Below are 21,239 nucleotides of genomic sequence, written 5' to 3'. Positions count from 1 at the left end.
GAGCCGATCAGCTGTTTGTCGGCTGAGCGCGGTGGTCTGGACACTTGCGGTCGACATCAAAGGCATTTGTCGACCTCCCAGGTATGCCTCATCCCAGGAGGCATACCTGGGAGGTCGACAAATGCCTTTGATGTCGACCGCAAGTGTCCAGACCACCGCGCTGAGCCGACAAACAGCTGATCGGCTCAGCGCAGCAGCCATTTAAATGTAAATGAAGTGGCGATTATTTAAATCGCTGCTTCATTTTCCTATGCCGGGTAGCCTAATCTATATGCCTCTGTCGCCAGAGACATGTAGTCTAGACATACCCTATCTTTTGAAAAAGCAGATCACTTTTTCGATGCGCTTTTGCAGTATGGACACTTTCTTTCAGAAGTTTTTCTAGAAGATCTCTTCCAGAAAAGCTTCTTCCGGAAGAAGCCTGTAGTCTAGACATAGCCCCACTCTCGCATGCCACTCAAAGCAGCAGGCTGCAGAGGCCATGTGCGCTGCATGTGCTGCCCCCATCCCAATCTCGCAGCTCCCATTGGCCAGAAACAAGCAAATGGGAGCTGCCTAGGCCTCGCTTGTGCCCCAGGCAGTGTACAACACCCATTCCCCCTCCCCAGAAAACACAAGGGCTCTTCAGCCAACCACTCTGAGGGGCGTGGATGGGCACGGAAGGCTGGAAGCTAGACTGAGTGTCCCATTGGGCTAGTGGCAGGAGCAGCCTAGGTAGAGCACCTCTTGTCCAAAGCCTGTACCTGGCACCCCAACGTCTTCCCCCACCCCCAATCCACTGCTTCCCTATCTCATGTAAGCCAAATCCTCTGCACTGCCGCTCCTGCACCCATAGCCCCAGGTCACAACCCAAAGCCCTGCCCCCCACTTCAAGACACAATCACCTCCCACATTCCGCACCCCCTCCTATGACCCTCCTTCAGGTCAGAATTCTCTCTTGTGCCCATACCCATATCCTCCTCCCTCTTATACCCCAATCCTCTATCCCAAGCTCCCTTCTGCACCCAACCTCCATCATGGACTTCGTTCCTCCTCCATTAATACCATGGAAAGTGCAGCCCTTGATCACTTACCAAATTCTTGGAGCAGCCCCCCCATCAAAAATTATTGCACATCCCTGTTTTAAAGCCCAATTGTAGAGTACAATATATTCAAAAAGGGTATTAACATAGCAATTATATGCTCATGTCACAGACATAACTCAAACACACTTCAGTTTGCTGTAGAAGGTTTCCTACCTGCTAAGAGCAGGTGAGAGTCTTGCTTTCTCCTTTCCCAAGAGGAGACCTACAGAATAGCAGGAGGCAGAAAGAGGGAAGGAAGCATCCCTGAAACTACAGAGGACCCAAATCACTTCTTGGAACCATGAATGTAGCTACCATGGCTGAGCAGCTGCTTGCCCTCTCTTCCTGGCGAGGTTACACTACTGGTCATCCCTCTCTCTCTCACCCACAAGCACATACACAAATGGAAAACAGAAACAATCTTCTTTTGCTCCTTATTGAGTGGAATTCTTTGGAGAATTGGCAGTGCATCTTATCAACAGCTGTTTCTGTTCTTCTCATCAGAATAGCTCAATGAGAAGTGGAAGAAAAAAGACTAAGAGAACATAAATATGAACCAAAAGTTAGCTATGATCTTAAACAAACATGTCTTGGTTTCTTGCTTCTACAAATCTCTCTCCATTCGTGTTTGTACAGCAAATGACACAATAGGCCCTAATGCTCGTTTAAAGCTCATGATTTTTTTTGTACTATCACAATACAAACAGAAAATAATATCAGTATTAGTTAAGACAGTCTGACTCATGTAAAGAAGACACTCTAACAAGAAACAATCACACAGTTTAAGCCACAAATAGGTGGTTTTGTGAAAAAAAATTATAGGAAAATATCTGTTTGAATTCTAGAAAAGGAAGACAGGTTGAGTTTTTTGAATTTATATATTTTTCTACAGTTTTGAAAACCCAAACAGCATGAGGTTAGGGTATCAGAACAAATTCAGTTTCATTTTTTGAACAAACAGTAAATAAAAAGCACTAATCATGACCATAACATTTTTAATTTGTTTGACTAATCTTAATTTTCGCAATAAAGTATTTAATATTTAAGGCTATGATTTTATCTTGATAAAATTAAACATTAACAAAGACAGTATTTTCCAAGAAACTGTTTCAAGTAATCCAAGTATCTAATAAAACTTAAAACCACAATACCTAACGCATTGGGATGGTATAATATTCTTGCTTACATTGGTAAATCTGCACTAACTTTATAATAATTACAAATCCACATAAACCAATGTTTAAAGTCAAATCCCATGAAGTAGTGCGTAACCTCAGATCGCTTTGATTTTCATTTGATTTAAGAATGTGTCACATTTTTAATATTTTTAGTTCCTATTTATCTTCTTTCAAACCCTGACATTACTGAGTTCAGTAGGAACCACAGGTACTCAGTAAGAGACTGACACTGGCATATGGCAAAAGATGCCCACAACACCATTTGCATCAGTCACCTTTTCTAAATCAGATTTCAGACTTCTAAGAACCAAAAGCAAAAAGAAAGCCAACTTTACAGACTGACATCCAACCTAAATATTTACATCAAGAGAAAGCAAAGAAAGCATCTTAAATGACAAATCTTAAAAAAAAAAAAAAAAATCTTAACTGTAACTGTGTAAGTTCAGTAAAAACATTTTAAAAAACCTTCCTAGCGGATAATCTGAATGCTAGGTTTCAGAAACCAACATGGTCAAGCAATACAGTTAAGGCACAGCTTCTTTAATTAAAGCAAGAGTGTTAGAAAAGTAGACAACTCATTGTTTATGGCTTTTTTTTTTCCTCTTTCTCCACCTACTCACTTTAAAGCAAAAGAAAACTATGTGAATACTCAAATATGTAACTGGACATTATAAAGAATATACAGGTAAGGAAGACAAAAAGCAACATTTCTCTAACATGCATATTCTGAACTTTCGGGATTTCATGGATTTTGAAGAACCATATTCCACCCTTCCTCACCATCCCAAATGAAAAACAGCTTACCATATGTTATTAAATAATTATGCTGAGTTGCTATTTATTCATCATCTTCTCCCTCTGAAGGAACCCTCTATGCTGTAAAAGTAGGATGTCCTTGATACCTGTAAATCAGGGGCTACACCCTGCACCTATATATTCCTCAGTGGCTTCTCTTCCCAAAATCCTACAGTAGCCCTACTATTGCTAGCTCTTTTACCAGTTCTGCTGATCCTTTTCATGCTTTTCTGTTGTCACTTTTCAGAATGTCCTCTTACCTCTTCCATAAGCCCATACATATCTTTCCAGCCTCCTACCTCAGAACCAGCACTTCCAAACCCTATTTTTACACTGTGATGAAAACAGGATAAAATATAGTGTCAATTTCCTCAACATGTTTTTTTTCAAACATTTAGAAATACTAGAAAAAGTTTACACACATAAGAAAAGTTCCTTCATAACCACTGACATTCAATGCAAACTATTGACCAATATACTGCAGCTGTTCTGAAAAAACTAATTCAATATTGTTCCAGCTACCTCTGGTATCCAAACCTATATACTAAAAATCATTACAAAATTTAAGTTGAAATAACTTCCGATAGTTACAGACAACAACCAACTGTAGTTTCTAAGTAAGTTGTTTAGTTTCCTTAAAAGCAAAATATTCAGGTCGCTGATCCACATTACTTAAATGGATAAGTTACAATTTCAAACCTTGAAAAGAAGCACAAGAGCAACATTTTCTGTTTCTTTTACATTTTCTAGGCACATCTGAACAGCAGCAATGTGCTTTATAAAGTTATTATAAAACTGCAGCTTGGCAGCATTTTAAAATGCTTCACTCCATCCGAAATTTAGTTTTTATAATTAAAACCAACCCTACAAAGACTTCTTATAGTCAAATTCTTATACCACAAACATCAATGAGATATTATGGCAATGCCCAACTCTGTGAACACAGCCCCACTAAAGTCAACAGTATTATTCATGTACATAAAGTTAACCATGAGCATAAGTCTCAGGACTGGGTCCTACAGCTGGTCTAATCAATTTAGAAATCTGACAGGATAATATTGCTGTCTCAATTGACAGTATTAGGAAAACTGCTGTATGTGTTTTTATATCAGACTGTCTAGAATCATAGACCCACATTAAACCAACTATTAGTGACAGCATTGGAAGATAAATTGCTAATGCAGACATGGCTTAGGCCTTTTGTCATGAAAACCTACAGCTCAAGTTGGAAAAAAATGCTTAAGCCCATCTACAATTTCAGCTTAACACCAACATACCTATACTTAAACTGTATTAATTACAGCTACTAATTTTTCTACAAGATGCACTGAGTGAAAGCAGCTTATAAGAAGATAAGAGTATAAAATATCCAATCTGTTCTATCTGGCAACAGCATCTTACTCTGTGAACAATATAAACACTTCTAAGACAACACTGTATTGCACAAATTGCATGGAGTCAAGAAATGATGCCTCAAAGCAGACACCTGTCAATGAAGTTATCAACCAGGTAGGAAAAGGAGTCAACATACCATTCAGAGAATTATACACACAGCTAGACAAATACTCACAGCAAACTTATACTTACTGAGCTGGAGGTATTGTTCTGGCCATCCAGCTGATGACCATTCTCCTCCCCCACCACCTGTATGTCACAGGTGAGGGGGGGGAGAATATTCGGAAGTTGTGGGGTTGTGATACAGCAGCTCTCTGAGTCTTTGTGTGTGTGGAGCCGGATTGCAGAGTAGAGCGCCCCCGTCTCCTGCCGGCCTGGCTGGCTCCGGCAGGCTCTCTCTGCTCGCTCCTCCCCTCACTGCCTCCTGCTCTCCCTGCACAACATCCATGACGTACCTTTATTTCTAGCACAGCGACTCTGGGGCTCTCCCATTAGGGCGATTGTTGTTATTTACCCTCACGCCGGAACCCCACCAGTGGGGGGCTTGCCCCAGGGCAGCCGTCCGCCTTCCTCTCACTGTCACTGGACCGGGGGGGTTAAAGCTCACTGAAGTTTTTTTTTCCCCTTTTTTTCTTTTCTTTTTTTTTTTTAAGTTGGAAAAAAATTTGCGGGAAATTCAATTTTTATTGGGCTGCTCGGAAAGTTTCCCCGCTGCCTCGCGCCGGCCGGCCGCTCAGCTCACCAGGTTCTCGTAGCTCCGCGGGTGCTCCTTGCCCGTCCAGTCGGTGCGCTTGGGCAGCAGCTGGGGAAGAAAAAGCACCTTTCAGTCACTCCCGGCCGCCCCCTCCCCGAAAAGCCCCCGGCGCCCGGGCCGGGGAGAGGCCGCAGGCGGGGCAAGCGCGGGGCGTGCGGCGCCGCTTACCTCCTTCTCCGCCACTTCTCGGATCAGGACCTGCAGCAACAACAAAAGGGGGAACGGCTGTGAGTGCGCCGCCAACACCCCGCCCTGCCCGGCCCCCCAGGCCCCGGCGGCGCCATCCCTACCTGAGCCGCTTGCTGGCAGGGTCCGTCCTCCAGAAAGCGGGCGATGAGGAAGTAGAGCTCTGCGGGGAGAGAGAGGCGGTGAGCGGCGGGCTGGGCACCAGCCATTCCGGCTCCGCGGCGCCCAGCAGCCGGAGCCTTCCACTTACCCGCTCGCAGCTCCGCGCTGTGCCTGCCGCCGGCCTCGGACATGGCGAGCCGCGCTCCCCGGCGGCAGCGGGGCCCTGCGAACGCGTCCGCCCGCCCGGTAGCTGTCACTGTTCGCTCGGCAGGAAGAGTCTCGGCTCCACCATTCAAGCCGCGGCCGGGAGGAGGAAACAACAACTCGCAGGCAGCAGCAGCCCGCCGCCAACGCCGCTGCCGCCACCGCCGACCCACTGCGAGCGAGCGAGCGCGATCCCTCCGCCCGGGGAAAGAGTCCCTGCCCCCTCCTCCCCGGCCTCGGCCCCTCGCGCCGCGCGCGCGCCCCCTGCCTCGGCGCCCGCTCCCCAGCGGCCTGCTCCGCGGCCCCTGGCGCGGACACGCCCCGCGAGGCGGGAGCGCGGCGCAGATACGAGCGGGCCGGGCCGGCCGCCGGAGAAGATGTCGGAGCGGCAGAGGCAGGGTGGGCGGGGAGCTTGGCTGAAAGGCGCTTTCTCTGCGAGGGCTGGGAGGCCGCAGCGGAGGGATACGACGTACGCGGGGGGGAGGGGGCGCTGCTCGCAGCGGGCTGGGCTGGAAGTTACTAGCTTGTCAGGCGAGTCGGCAAATGAAGCGAAAATGCCCCGCGGGAGTCCGGGCCGCGCTAGGCGAGGCGGCCCCCCGGGGCCAGGGACTCCCGGGCGCGGGGCGCTCTGGCGCACGGCTGCGGATTTCGCGTCCGCCTGTAAGTGGCAGCTCCCGGCGCGCCCGTCTGTGTGTGTGTGTGTGTGTCGGGGTGTGTGTCCGGGCCGTGCCAGCCGAGCGCGACCCCGTGCGACGTCCTGCTCGGGGCTGGCTGCTCTCGCCTTGGGGGGAACAATAGCGCCCCGTTTTGCAACGCTGAGCAATGCTCCTTGCCTCTGCCCGCGTCTTCCGCTGCCAGCCAGGGAGAAGGCGCTTCGAAGCGCTCTGCTCTCCCTTGTCACTGGCTTTTTTTTTTTTTAACTTGATGCGTATTTCAGTAGCTGCTGGCGCATCACGGACCCTGGATCAATGAATCTTCTGGCGTCTAGGAATATTTGTAAGAGGAGGAGGAAAACCGTGATAGTTGCAACGTATGATTGAACGGCAGGTAATTTATGAGCGGATCAATAACCTGCGGAAGGTTCTTGAAAGACTATAATACTGTAGCGAGCGTGATTTGCGATGAAATCGTGTATTTATTTTGCCTTCAAGTAATGATCATGAACAAAGCTTCTGCTTGGAGGTACAAGTACTCACTGCTTATAATCGGGCACGAAAACAAAGCTAATGTCTAGCTTTAGTCAATCTTGACCTTTGTAAAATACTGTGTATTATATCAGATTTAAATAATCGATAAATAATTACAGGTCTTTTTGATCTGTGGTGCAGCTATTATTTTTATGTCGTTAGGTCTTGTAAAAATTGCCGCAGTTGTACATGAAATTCAGCATCAATTCATGTAAACCAGGAAACTTGTATTTAATCAGCACACACAATGATTGTTAGCCTCAGAAAAGAACCGGAGCACATTTGGAATCAGAAGAATATTAATATTAAACAGGAAAGAAGTCTTGGAACTTTCAACTTGTGTAAGCTTCAAAAAATTGCAGATTAAACCATTTTTCTATAACACTGACAGAAGGGGTTTTATTGATGTTGTTTTTATGTGTCAGTCGACAAGGCCCACAAGCCAAGCCTTTGGAAGCCTAGAAACTTGCCTAGCCCCTGCTTTGTGCTTAATGTGGTGAGAAGGCTTGTTGTGATTATTATTATACAAATATCTGTGAGAGAGAAAAGTTAATGCATGAAAATATACATATTTAAATGGGCAACTGAGCATCTATTCTACTTATTATTGCTTATTAAGTTATCTTGTCCTAAAAGTACTAAAATTGTAACCTGGGTAGTGCTCTGAAGTATAATTATGAAGTAAGCTAACAGATTTCTTTATTTTATATTTACTTCTACAAGTATTGAGAATAAAATATTGTAACGGTTCATCAGTTTTTCTCCCTTTATCTAATAATTTCTTCCAAATATCTGTATCTCTCTTTTACCCTTTTTTTAGGACAATAATCAGACTACATTTTAGCCACTATCCCTTAATCAACACTCCAGATAATTACTATGATGGTGACATATATGCTATCAAATAAATATTGTAATGATTTGAACTTTCTTTCTTAGAAATGCAAAATATGTAGTGTAATTCTAGTAGCAAGTGGTATTTAAAAAAGGATTACATGAGTAATATTAACATTTTGTAATTATTCCATGATGGCTGTTTATATATAATTTATATCTTCTGTATGATATTGCTGTAACTCAGTCAGGCACCTTAGAATTCTGAAAGTTTTTGATGATGTTGGAAGGAAGACTATATACCTGCTTTTGACAACTTGTGTATTAACTTTTCTGATGCAGTTCAGAGAACCAAAATTTTCTTATTGCTGTTATCAAAATTACAAGGATTCCATTTCATAAATACAAGATCCATTTGAGCTTTTGCATTTTAAAATTCTTATTACGGATACAATAGGTAAATGGGAGAGAAAATTGGTTGGGTTGGCTTTTTTACACACGTAGATCACACTTCAAGATAGGATTTGGAATTATTTCTGTTTGTTGATAAACCTTGGAATGCGTTTTAAGAGAGCCTGTTGTGTAATAAACATTCCATTAACTTATTTTCAAGGATAATTTTACAGTGCCTTCTGCTTAAACGCCATGAGAAATGTTATTTTTTCCTGCCTAGAAAACAAAATCCCGGTCTGTGAATTTTCACATAGTGGCTTGCTTACAAAATAAAAAGGACTCTTTCAGACTATGTTCTTGTCAACTTACATCATCTTTAAGCAAAAATTATATTGGTTCTGATGTACCATTGAGCTTCTGTGCTTCTTTGGTTTTTTTTTGTTTTGAGGTCTGCATTAAAAATCATAAAATGACTTTTGCCTTTTCAGATTGTGTTATTAAATAAAAAGTGTCTCACAGATTGATTATTTTAATATGACTAGCAGTTTGATAGATTTAAACATGTCAAAGCTTGTTATTCACATAACTGCCCATTTTAGTACTCATTTTTCTTGATTGATTTTTTTTAAAATGAATTACTGTTATATTTAAAATGGTTATATTTAAAAGCAAGAGTAAAGTTTATATATGTTACACTATAATTTTGTTCATTACAACTTTCATGCATATGGTTTGAGCCCAAGAATCTTGATTTTTATCTGACCAATTTCACTTAGTGTAACTTTCAAAAAATGGGTACTCGTCACTTTCTAAAAATTACATTAATATAAAGTGGATACCCAAACTCACTAGTCACTTTGAAGATATTGGTATATTTTATAATCTCTTGTTCTCATCTGCATTTTTATGTATGTCTTTGTGATACAATTTCTGCATGAGTTTCAGGTATGTTGATGTTGCTGAATTTGTTTTTGCTCTCTCCCACATTTCCTGTCTGTATTTCGCTCTGATATGATTTAACTTAATTTTCTGCTATCCACAGTTGCATTATCAAGCATTCTGTTGGTTGCAGTTCTATATTTTTGTGTGAATGTGATTTCTATTTATGTGACAAATATTTCCCTGTGGGGTACATAAATTATCAAGTGATACATTACGTTATGTAATTTAATAAAATTATTTTTATCCACAAAACTCTGCTTGCTAGGAGACACCACCAACTTAAGTTTGAAGCTTCCTAGATTTGTCTTCCTTTTAATCAAAAGCTTCACTCATTAGTTTTACTCCTTGAAACTAACCATTACCTTATATTTTAACATTTTGAAAGGAGTGAAATGTAGATACGTTTTTGCAACACTAGTTTGAATACATTCTACTTGACAGATGTTTAACAGTCTACAAAGTGATGAAATAACTTTATTGAAGTGATAAAAGCCATTTATTCACACTTTAGGTCAATTATTTTTGCACTCTCTAAATTAGCAATTGTGTTGGCCATTCAGGTATACACGTGTTCTCAAAGACTGTGGCAAGCAGGGGCAGCCCGTCCATATAGGCAAACTAGGCGGTCGTCTAGGGTGCCAAGTTAAATGGGGTGCCAAATGGTGGCACAATATCATTGAGGGGTTTGGCGGTGGGGGCACTGATTGCATGGTTCGCCTAGGACGCCAGTTGCTGGCAGCTAGTCTAGGGCCGCCCCTGCTGGCAAGTATGTGTTATGCTGATTCCATATTTTAAGTACTTAACTATTTTAATACCTATTTATGTACCCCTTAGTCCCTATACTTGCTCCCATCACATGCCTTTTTCATCCCATTTTTAGCAAGATGCGTTAGCATGCTCTAGTATATCTCATCTTTCACTTTCTCTCCTCTCTCCTGCTGGTAAGAGTTAGTTCCTGAATCTGGAGGCTTCCATTACACAAACAGCCAACAATACTCCCTAAGAGTAGTTTAAGAAAAACAATACATAATGGGCTGAATTTGGACAAATGTATTTCTATGCATTTTCTCAGAATAAAGTGAATTCTCAAGTGATAAAAATTTATATTTTTTAAAAAATATAGGTACAATTCAGTAATGCATTTTATTTATTACATTTTAGGCTTCACTATTAAAATCACATTCATGTAAATTTTCCTCGTCAAGAAAAAAGAAGACTTGGAGCGGTTTAATTCCTTCAGAATAAAAGACTTTGCTGTTTTATTTAAACTTTGTGTGATTCATGTAATTTGTCCCCATCAGTTTAATAAAAGATCTTCATTTTAAGATACTGGATCAGCTTGACAGTAAGACTTTGTAGATTGAATTCATTCCCTAATTGTCCAAAGAACTTTAAGCAAAAGATTTAACTGCTGTGCTTTGTTAGCTGTTGCACTGTTCTTTGCAGGCATGCTTGGATATCTGCCCTATTCAATTTCATGTCCATTTAATGCCACCAGGATTAAATGTAATACAAATTTGTACATTTTAACCATTTAAAGCTTTTTAATGGTGTTATTGAAAACTTATGTACACCATGTACTCTAGAGCAGAGCTACCAGGTAATGAGAAGTGTAGCAGAAGAAAACCTATTTACTATATTGTTCAATACATTAAGGTTTTTTTAAATGATTGCTTCTAAGAACTTTTTCAAAAACATCATCTGTTATAACTTCTAGTAAGCAAGTGACCCTTTTGGTGTAATCTGTTAATGTACGTTAAGTAAGTGAAAAAAATCTTCAACTCACATTTAATACAAAATATTTTAACGTTGTAAAGGATCAATTTTTTTTTACTTGAAAGGTGATAGTTGCTTTAAGATCAATGTCCAATATAAATAGAACGCTGCATTTTTAAATATGCAGTTGTAATGATTACTTATCTGGCCTATTGTGCTAACTTGCATATTAAGTTCAAGGGGTATTCCTGATTTGACATTTTACACTTGAGCTATCCAATAACAATACAAGCCCTTTAAAAATGCAGCTTCTTACTTAAAATACATATTTAGGATCATTTGTTTAACTTCAGTCTTCTCAGACACCAGTGTAATTTTTTCTAGTCCCTATTACCTCTAAAGTGCTCTCAAAAAGTTATACAGGTCTATAGAAGAATCATTTAACCCTCTATTCATATGCAACTAACTCAGGCTTGAAACAATTATCAGCACATAAAAGCAGTACTGCTAACTCCTAAAACTAAATCACAAACAGACCCCAAATAGTAATGAGATTTTATCAAATTGGGATTTGCATCCTTATGTGAAACTTTAGCATACACTTGGGTTACATTTTCAAGGTTTTATCCACAACTATGAAAATTAGAAGTTGAGGGAAGGGGGTGGTTAATGAAAACTGAAATCCTTACAATCACTTCTTTTCCAGAAATTGGACTGAAAGTAAGAGATCACATACATAGGCAATACAACTGCAGGTACCAAGTCATAAAGAGGAATTGTTATATTTTCAAAATGCAATGAGATGTTACTCAAATTTGTATAAGATAGCAGAAGTGATTTTTTTACTCATAAAAGGCCACTGGGATCTTTATTGATCAGATTCCCCAGAAGTTTAATTTTATGTCTCAAGTGAAAGATGGATTCTCAAGCCACAGGTACAACTAGCAGAATTCTGGAGTATGTGTGTAGTACAACAGAAAAAAGATGCACAAAAATGCACCAAGTATTCTTGGTAATATCAGTTGTTCTTCATTCAAATACTGACCATGCCTGACTCCACTTATTATGCAAGATGCACTAGGAAAAAAAGTATGAGAGATTGTGGCTGCAGGAGACATTGCACTGCACAGGGTTACTTGCATCTAAATCAATAATACTCAGAAAGAGGCTGGGGGCCTGTAAGTGGCTCTTTGCAGCACATGATATTAATTAATTACATGATTTGCCAATCAGGATGCTTTTACTTATTAACCAATTGTAGAATACTTGATCAGTTATTTTGCTGCAAGAATAATATAGTAAATTAAAGAAATTCACACTACAGTGGCTTTTTTGGGTAATGCTGATTTTTCCTTTGGCTCCTGAACCACTGAGGCACATCTAAATAGTTGATTGCTTTGTAATTTTAAAAGAAAACACTGAATATATATTTCATAGTAGTTTAATAGAACCTAATTTTTAAAACAAATCTACTGTCTCCCTTTTATATAAAAATGTATGGTATCTATCTGCCAAATATATCAACCGCCAAGTTGATCAGAATATGGTGGAGGTTTTTCATTAAAAATGTCATCAATATTTTGACTGTCTTAAATTGCTATCAGCTCTCAAATGTGCAATCTGTGTACATATAATTCAAGAAAGGCTAAAAACCAGATACCCAGGGGTTACTCAGCAACATTATTTTGCCATAACTGACATTATTTTGAAATAACACAGTGCATGTCTACACAGTAAAACATAATTTCAAAATTATGTTGAGATGGAGAACTTCTTACTCTGACTCCTGTAATCCTCAATTCATGAGGAGTAAGGGAAGTCGAAGGAAGAGTGTTCTTCCTTGGACTTCCTGCTATGTAGACAACACCAAAAGCCAAATTAAGCTATTTTGACTTCAGTTACGCAATTGATATAGCTGAAGTTAAATATCTTGTTTTGACTTTTGCCCTGCAGGGTCTTAAACCAGTATTTCTACTCAGAACTTAGTATTATCTACCTTTAGTGAGCGAAGGTAGGTGCATCTTCTCTGAAAACAATACAAGCCTTGCTTTCAGACTTACTTTACTTTTTTAATGTGTGCTGCAAGTTTGACTATATGTGAAATAAAGCAAAAATGCAATTGCCAAATGGTCTAAGTACGATTTAGTGGAGTGCTGGGAATGAGAGACAAAAAGAATACCAGCTAAACGCAAAGATAAGCCAAAGTAAATTGGGTACAAGGTAAATTTCCATTTTAATAGGCTTTGCAATTAAACAGTTCCTCCCATCTCCAATTCATGGAGAAGAATATAATCTGTCAGAAGACATCTGGTAAGTGTCTCAACCATGGAACTTCATCCATATCAAAGTTATCAGCATCATTTGGTGTAACAGGGCTTCCAGGTGAAGTTCTAAAATGTTTCTGGCTGTTGGTAACAACATGTATCTTCAATCAGATAATTAACCCTATAGGCTGGATTGCTAGAAGTATTTATGTGCTTAGTGTGAAATCAATGAATTAGGTGCTAAGCTGCTTTTTTTGTAAATTCCATTAGACAACTAAATAACATTAAAAATCTAGCCCAATGAGGTTAGCTATTCCAAATTCCTGCTTAGTACTTTTAGAGCAACCATTTCAGTCTCAGCAAAGCATTGTTTGTTTATAGTCATACCCCTCTTTGGCTCTGGTTAAAATCATACCAGGAGAAAGGCACGCTACCCTTTTGAGAAATCAAGTAGTGGGAATGCTTTTGTACTTCTTGTCAGGCCCTCCATCCAGTCTAAAAAGTATGTTCTTAGTTCAAACTCAGCCTTGTCCGGATCATCTTCATCCCCTGGTTGTGAGTCTCAAAGAAAGTAAGAGGCACAGAAATTTTTTTGGTTGTTCCTTTTGTGGAATAGAAAGAGTTCGCTCCACCTCCTGTAGAGAAAGCTGATAATTGAGCCTTGACAAACTTTTCCAGTTTTTTTAAAACATTATTTTTTTTAAAGTGATAGAAGTTCTAAAAATCAGAATATTCAACTGATTAAGAGACTTTATGATAGCATCTTACCTTTTTGCTGGTGGGTGTGGTGCCTGCCTCAGTTTTCTCTTCTTGATGGTATGTTAAAGTAGTTGAGTCCTGTGACCAACCCAATAGGTGTTTTCATTCTGGGGTAACAAGTGACCTAAGAAAAACTTAAAAGTCCAAATTAAAATTCAGAAGTACTTCTGGTTTTTTTTGACTTATGGTCCTTCCAGAAGGATCTGCCAGTCTAAGCTAATTTTGGTAAGCAGTCCAATAGAACAAAAGCTTAACAAAAGTTCAGAACTTCGCCTCTTTGTGCAAGGTTCACCACTGCTGAAAGTCTTTTACCATAAAGAAAAGGTTATTTACATTTCAGTTATTGTAATTCAAGATGTCCATAAATACTCCATTCTTGGTATGTAAGTTCTCTAGGTACATCAAACTGGATTCTTTTGAATAGCAGTGTTTTTGCGGCAATGCAGGCATTCCATGGATCCCCATCCTCCTGTATCAATGACATAAGGGGTGATTCAGGCCAAATTGCCTTCTGTCAGTACCTTTGCCACCACAGAATTCAACGGTTACATATAGGACTCCATAGCAGAAGATAGAGTGTGCCATGGAATATATGTGGGCAACATCTCAAAGACCTCCAGTTAGTTTCAGCTAAGTAAGCTTTTTTTTAAGCGACAATATATATTTTTCATTATCTTGCCTTTTGGTGACTCATAAGCAGTAACCTAAATTAAGGAAGTGAATGCTAAGAGTCTGTTTCAGGCCTGCAACACAGCTCTGCTAAAAGCAGCTGTGGATATTGATGCTTCCACTAGAAAAATAATGCTTAGTAAATATATGGACTGCTCTGCAGATGTCTGAAGTTGCTATGCTTTGCAAGGAAGCTGAAGAAACTGGGCCCTAGTGGAGGGAGACCTAATCTGAGCTGGGACAGCAAGCAGTAGGACAGAGTGGGAATTGGGGTGGAATGCTGAGCACCCATGGGGCCAGAAGGAAGCAGATGCCTGTGGTACATGACAAGATAGACCTCAGGTTCTATTAATTGCTTATTGCTGATAACTAGCTTTCTTAACTCTCTCACAAGTACAGAAAATTGTGTTATAGTCTAGGATGTAGCTACATTAGATATTTTTTCAGAATTGGATAAGGTTTTGTACGAGGAGCCAATAAGGCTCTCTACTCTTTGCCTCTCTAGCATCCATCTTAGACTGTTTACTCAAAAACTTTCAGCCTCTTACCATCAATCACATTGGGTATGTCTACACTACAGCAAAGATCGAAGCTGCCACTGTCAATCTTCCAGGGTTCAAAGTAGCAGGTCTGGTGAAGATATGCTAATTCAAATGGATAGGAGCACTTTGGTCCATGCCAGTAGACCTGCTTCCACAAGAAATAAGGGAAGCTGAAGGAAGTGTTCTCCCTTTGATTTTCTGCAGTGTGGACAGCACCAAAAATCTAATTAAGGTACTTCGACTTCAGCTACACAATTAATAGCTGAAGTTGCATATCTTAATTCAACCTTATTCCTTAGTGTACACATACCCATTGTGCCTATCTGCCAAGTCAATATACCACTATACTTCTGTCTTCAATCATTCCACTATCACAATATTCCTCATGGGAGTGGTGAATGTATTCCATTGATTTGTGAACTTCACGGAAGACAAGGCCATTGCAGAAAAGCTGAATAAATTTTTTGGAACCGTCTTCCCTGCAGAGGAGGCGAGGAAAGTTCCCATAACCGAGTCATTCTTTTTAGGTGACAGATCTGAGGACCTGTCCCAGATTGAGGTCTGAGTAGAAGAGGTTTTGGAACAAATTGGTAAATAGTAGTAAGTCTTCAGGACAAGAGGATTTTGACCCAAGAGTTCTGAAGGAATTCAAATATGCAACCTATCACTTAAATTAGCTTCCAGATGACTGGATGATAATTACGATAATGCTGATTTTTAAAGAAGGCTCCAGAGGTGTTCCTGGCAATTACAGGCTGAGAATTCTCACCTTAGGCAAATTGGTTGACACTACAGTAAAGAACAGAATTATCAGACACATAGATGAACACAATGTTAGGAAAGAGTCAACAATACTTTTTGCAAGGGGAAATCATGCCTCACCAATCTATTAGATTTCTTTAGAGTCACAAATAAAGGCAAGGATGATGCAGTATATGTATAGTGTACTTGGACTTTCAGAAAACCTTTGACAAAGTCCCTTACCAAAAGCACTGTAGTAGAGTTCGCAGTCATTGGGTAAAAGGAAAAGTCTTCTCATTGATCAGTAACTGGTTGAAAGGTAAAACAAAAGACAGAACTATGTAGCACTTTAAAAACTAACAAGATGGTTTATTAGGTGATGAGCTTTCGGGGGCGGAGGGGGGGGGAGGAGACCCACTTCCTCAGATCAATTAATTGTCTGGCCCATGAAAGCTCATCACCTAATAAACCATCTTGTTAGTTTTTAAAGTGCTACATAGTCTGGTCTAGCTGAAACAAAAGACAGAGCTAACACAGCTGCATCTCTATCGCTGCTTAAAAGATAGGAAGCAAAAGTTCATGGAGGATAGGTGCATCAGTGGCTATTAGCCAAGACCGTCAGAGATGCAATCCCATGCTGTGGATGTCCCTAAAACTCTCAATGCCAGCTGCAGGATCTGGATAACAGAGGATGGATCACTCAATAATTTCCCTGTTCTTTTAATTCCCTCTGAAGCATAAGGATCTGGCCCCCATCAGACAATGATGGACAACTGGTCTGACCCAGTAGGGCTTTCCTCCTATATTAGGATTGTAATCTAGCACCAAAAGTCAATAGATGCCACATCGAGCCCCTAGGAAACTGCTTTTTTAAAAACCTTTAAACAGTTTAATTGAAATTCCCATTGAGAAAAGTAAATTAGCTGCAGTCTTACATCTGTTGCTCCCTTCACTATATTCCAGAGAGATAAAATTGTTCTATGTTTTTATCTCATATTCGCACCAAAAGCAGTGGCTGAGTTCCACTTGAATTAAATCAATATGGTAGTAATCCTGAAAAATGTATTCATTCCAAGGAATTTTAGACTTTGTACCACTTTAGAATTCTGTATATACAGGCAGTCCCCGGGTTACGTCCAAGATAGGGACTGTAGGTTTGTTCTTAAGTTGAATCTGTATGTAAGTCGGAACTGGCGTCAGCCGCTGCTGAAACTGATCAGTTTCAACCACGGCTGAATCTGGATGCCAGTTCTGACTTACATACAGATTCAACTTAAGAAACCCAGGCGTCCCCAAGTCAGCTGCTGCTGAAACTGATCAGCGGCTGATTCCAGGAAGCCTGGGGCAGAGCAACTCTGCCTCGGGCTTCCTGTAGTCAGCCGCTGGTCAGTTTCAGCAGCGGCTGACTTGGGGACATCTGGGGCAGAGCAGCTGGGGTGCTGCTGGGTTGCTCCAGTAGCACGGCTCCTTGGCACTACTGGAGCAACCCAGCAGCACCCCAGCTGCTCTGCCCCAGGAGTCCTGATTGAGCCGCTGCTGAAACTGACCAGCAGCGGCTGAATCAGGACGCCTGAGGCAGAGCAGCTGGGGTGCTGCCAGGTTGGTCCGGAGCGGCGCTGCGGGACCAACCCGGCAGCCCCCAGCTGCTCTACCCCAGGGGTAGGCAAGAAAAGCCTGGTCTGCTGGGGGGGGGTGCTAGCTGCACCCCCCCCCCCCCAGCAGACCAGGGAGACGGGGGTGGCGGGACGCCCAAGTCCTCCATGGCTTTGCTCCGTCTCCCTGGTCTGCTGACCTGGGAGATGCGGAGCAAAGCCGCAGAGCACGCAGGCAGCGGGACAGTCCAGGCGCGCCGTGGCTGTCCCACTGCTGGCGTGCTCCGAGGCTTTGCTCCCCATCTCCCTGGTCTGCTGGTCAGACCAGAGAGATGGGGAGCAAAGCCGCGGAGCACGCCCGCAGTGGAACAGCCCAAGCGCGCCCGGGCTGTCCCGCTGTGGGCGTGCTCCAAGGCTTTGCTTCCCGTCTCCCTGCAGACCATAGTTGGATCACCTTAATCTACTTTCCTTGTGGTATACTGAACATTACATTTCTACGTGAGAGAATACACATAGCCTTGTATCCAACAAGAAATGTTACGCAACAGTAAATTATTATTTTCAATAAATTATCCTCATACTTTCACCTTAATTCCTTTTCTCTTCTGAATTCTTCTCTAGTGCTGAGGTTTAGTGGCTGGAACTGAGGCAGCTGGGTCCTTTTATGGGTTTACAACTACTCCACAGTTTATCAGCATGTCCTTAATGGGAACAGATTTCTATTGCAACACAAAATGCTAATTTACAGTCAATACCACAGTGTACTTCCAAAAATTTATTGGCTTTTTGCTGTGATTGTCAAACACTGAGGAGCCTTGAATAGATGATACACAACTATTTGGTGATGGTCCATAGCATCATTTCCTTACAGGAGGCTAAAGTGTCCAAATAGCTGTTTTTACTATCTGGGTCATCTTCAATGTTGCAGTTATAATCAATAGATTTCATATTTATATATTTTAAATCCATAATTGGAGATTATAGAACAGTGGTCTCCAAGCTGTGGGGTGCACATCTATAGGAGAGCTGAAGTGAGGCACCTCACTTCTCCCAAATGCCTTGGTTGGGCAGCTCTCCCTCCCAACCTGAGCCAGCCCAACCACGGGGCTGGGGAGGGAGAGCTGCCCAGCTCCACTCTAGCCCCAGCTGACTCCTAGCTCCCAATCAGGCTCTGAACCCAGCTGTGGCTACCAGACCCTACTGTGACTCCACTCCAGATCCCGGACCTGCCCCCAGCTGCAACCTCAGCATAGACCCCTGGCTCCCAGAACAGCCTCATCTCTGGCCCTAGGGACCCCCCTACCCAATCCAGTCCAGGGGGGAACCTCTAGAAACAAATGTGGCTGTCATTAGAATAGCCTTGGATCCCACATGCAATAAAGGCCAGGTGACAAGTAACAGCACAAGAATAAGATGTGAGTAGAGCAGGGCTACTCAACATGAGGTCTGCAGCCAGTTTGTTTGCCACCCACGGGTGGGAGCCAAACCAAAAATGTAGTCAATATAATGGTCTTCTGTTGGTATGTGTTTTAGTAGTTTTTCTTGGACTGTCTTTGCTCATTAAAAGTTCTGTCATATGGGTGGAAATTGGGTAAACATTGCATTTTATTAATATCAGCAGACCTGCCTTACTTAAATGGGGCCTGTGTGTGGTGTAGTCTTGCCTTAATCTTTGTATTCATGCCAGTCAGTGTGAAAAGCTATTTGCATATACAGTATATTTGCATAAATATGCAACCACACTTAAGCTGCGGCCCTCAGCATGTGCTGTGAGCATCATTGTGCCCCATGGGGCTTCCAAAGTTGAGTAGCCCTGGATTAGAGTAAACTCAAGGAAACCAGTTTACCTTAGCTCAACAAGAGTGACTGTTCCCACTGATAGCCTCATTTTAAAGTTAGTTACCTCACCCCTTTTCAGTTTCACAATATTGCCATGCCCTTGAAGTAATGAGAATTTTAAAAATAATCAATTTGATGGTCTTTTGACTTTTGGATGATTAAAAGTCACGTTTTCAAGCTTTTCGCTATAAGCATAAGGGCTAGACTTTTGTTTGTTTGTTTGTTTTCCCCCAAGGAAAGCTGAGATTCTCATGCTAGACTACACAAATCAGGACTTTCAGAATACTACTAAATATTACTGAGTTGGCAACATAGGTTTTAACAGCATTTGAAATAGATGATTTATTTTTGAGGAATAACTAAAGCAAAAGATGGAAGAGCAATGGCAGGATGATTAGCTCTGTTATAAGAATTAAAAAAAAAATCTTGTTTAATGGCAGTGCCAACACCACACTTAGAACCTGTATGTGGTCTAGTTTAAAGCTAACTATTTCAATCTGCCATGGGAATGTTATAGATCACTTTGATTTCTTCATTCATGACATTTACTTTTACTAGCACTATCATCCATTCATCTCACAATGAGAAACCATCTTACTCAACCGTTAGCTCACTATGTGTTAAGTATTTTGTAGTCCCGATTCATGAATTAATTTTACTTTTGTATTTAAGGACAGAGCTACTTCAAGGATATGCAGTACTTTAACATCTACTGTATAAAATATGCTGCACACACTTTCTGAAACACCTTGCCCTGCCTCCAAATTAATATCTTTTCACTTTTATTATTTCTATTAATTCTATTATTTAATTATTTCTTCTTAGCCTAGATCCAGTCAATTATAACTTTTTCTTTTTTCCATTACTGAAATCCTATATCTATTGCAACCAGGGTCTTGACCTACTCACTGAACTTGGAAAAAACAAAAATACAGCAACTCATGAAATAGTTTTTATTTAGTTTTGAGGCCAGAAGAACCACTGGTTCATCTTATCTGACCTCCTGCATAAACTCACTAAACCCATATTGGACCAAATACCTTGTGCATGACTAAAATAGGTGTTAGAGGAAAACATCCATTCTTGTTTAAGACATCTAGGAGCGAAGAATTCACCACTTCCCTTGGTAGTTTGTTCAAAAAGTTAACCACCCTCATTGTTTAAAATATATATCAGGTCTAATTTGACTGTCTTCAACTTCCAGCCCGGTAGCACTCTGTATTTTCTCCCCACAAAGAAGAAAGTCAAGTTACCTGTTGATCTTTTTGACAAGCTAACCAGATTGAATTCTTTAAGTTCCTCTCTGCAGGACTCTTTCCAACCATTTTTTCAGGCTGTTTTTGCAGCCATTTTATTTTTCATCATCCTTTAAAAATGCTGACACCAGAATGCTACACAATATTCCAATATTGGTCCACCAATCCCAGAAAGGTTAAAAAAATACCTCACACATTTATTACTACCCTGCTTATACAGAGCTCAAACCTCATCTCCAATGGTTCCTAGGGTGAAAAGCCTTGATGTTTCTCCGAGTGAGCTATTTCAGGTCAGTGAGTTGAGCTAGAGGACTGAGATCCATGATTGTATTCACAGTCAAGAGAAGTAAAAAGACCAATACAGGAAATGGGTTTTTTTGCATTATATTTGACTTCTACTGCAACTTAGCTTTCATGATTATTGCAACTTAGCTATCAAATTTAAAAGTATACTTTAAATTGCAAAAATCAAAACAAAGTTAACTGTGACATGAAAAATATTTCGCAATTAGGTGCAAAAATTCCTAAGTTTACAAACCTGTGCAAAAAGCAAATGAGACAATTTTTAAATACCATAATGCTGCACAACAGAATAGAAATAATTGCAAATATATTGGTGATTAGTGCTTGAAGAGCCTTAAAATGGCAGCAATAGGATTTTCCATCTGAATCTCATATTCAGTTGTAACCAATATAACTGAATTGACAGATAACATGGAAGAGTCACTGCAGTCAATTAAATGAGCAGCAGATTTTAAATAGATTGTAAGCAGTGGATAAAATGGGCTGACTACTTACTAAGGAGAGTTATAACAATGAGATTTTAT

At 40.9% G+C, this 21,239-nt stretch overlaps 1 protein-coding gene and 2 long non-coding RNA genes across 3 annotated transcripts in view; 1 reads left to right on the top strand and 2 right to left on the bottom strand.

Annotated features, from left to right (window-relative positions):
- PHIP (PHIP subunit of CUL4-Ring ligase complex) overlaps positions 1-6,157 on the bottom strand; it is a 303,792-nt gene extending 297,635 nt beyond the window's left edge. Inside the window, exons 1-4 of the mRNA XM_075923789.1 lie at positions 5,623-6,157; positions 5,477-5,535; positions 5,355-5,384; positions 5,175-5,234 (exon numbers count right to left, since the gene is read on the bottom strand). Coding sequence (XP_075779904.1) covers positions 5,175-5,234; positions 5,355-5,384; positions 5,477-5,535; positions 5,623-5,665 — 192 coding nt within the window. The 5' untranslated portion in view covers positions 5,666-6,157. The remainder of the gene's footprint in view (positions 1-5,174; positions 5,235-5,354; positions 5,385-5,476; positions 5,536-5,622) is intronic.
- Positions 6,158-10,156, top strand: LOC142827817 (uncharacterized). Its single transcript, XR_012902574.1, has 2 exons — positions 6,158-6,338; positions 6,616-10,156. It is a non-coding gene; the product is annotated as an uncharacterized LOC142827817 (long non-coding RNA).
- Positions 8,516-17,006, bottom strand: LOC142827818 (uncharacterized). The gene is made up of 2 exons (XR_012902575.1): positions 14,107-17,006; positions 8,516-13,907 (listed from the first exon to the last, which is right to left on the bottom strand). It is a non-coding gene; the product is annotated as an uncharacterized LOC142827818 (long non-coding RNA).
- Between the last annotated feature and the right edge of the window lie 4,233 nt (positions 17,007-21,239).

The sequence above is a fragment of the Pelodiscus sinensis genome, chromosome 3 (genome assembly GCF_049634645.1).
Source record: "Pelodiscus sinensis isolate JC-2024 chromosome 3, ASM4963464v1, whole genome shotgun sequence".
NCBI classification, from domain to species: domain Eukaryota; kingdom Metazoa; phylum Chordata; order Testudines; family Trionychidae; genus Pelodiscus; species Pelodiscus sinensis.
The sequence above is the reverse complement of the archived record's forward strand: the minus strand, read 5'-3'. Positions and strand labels throughout refer to the sequence as shown.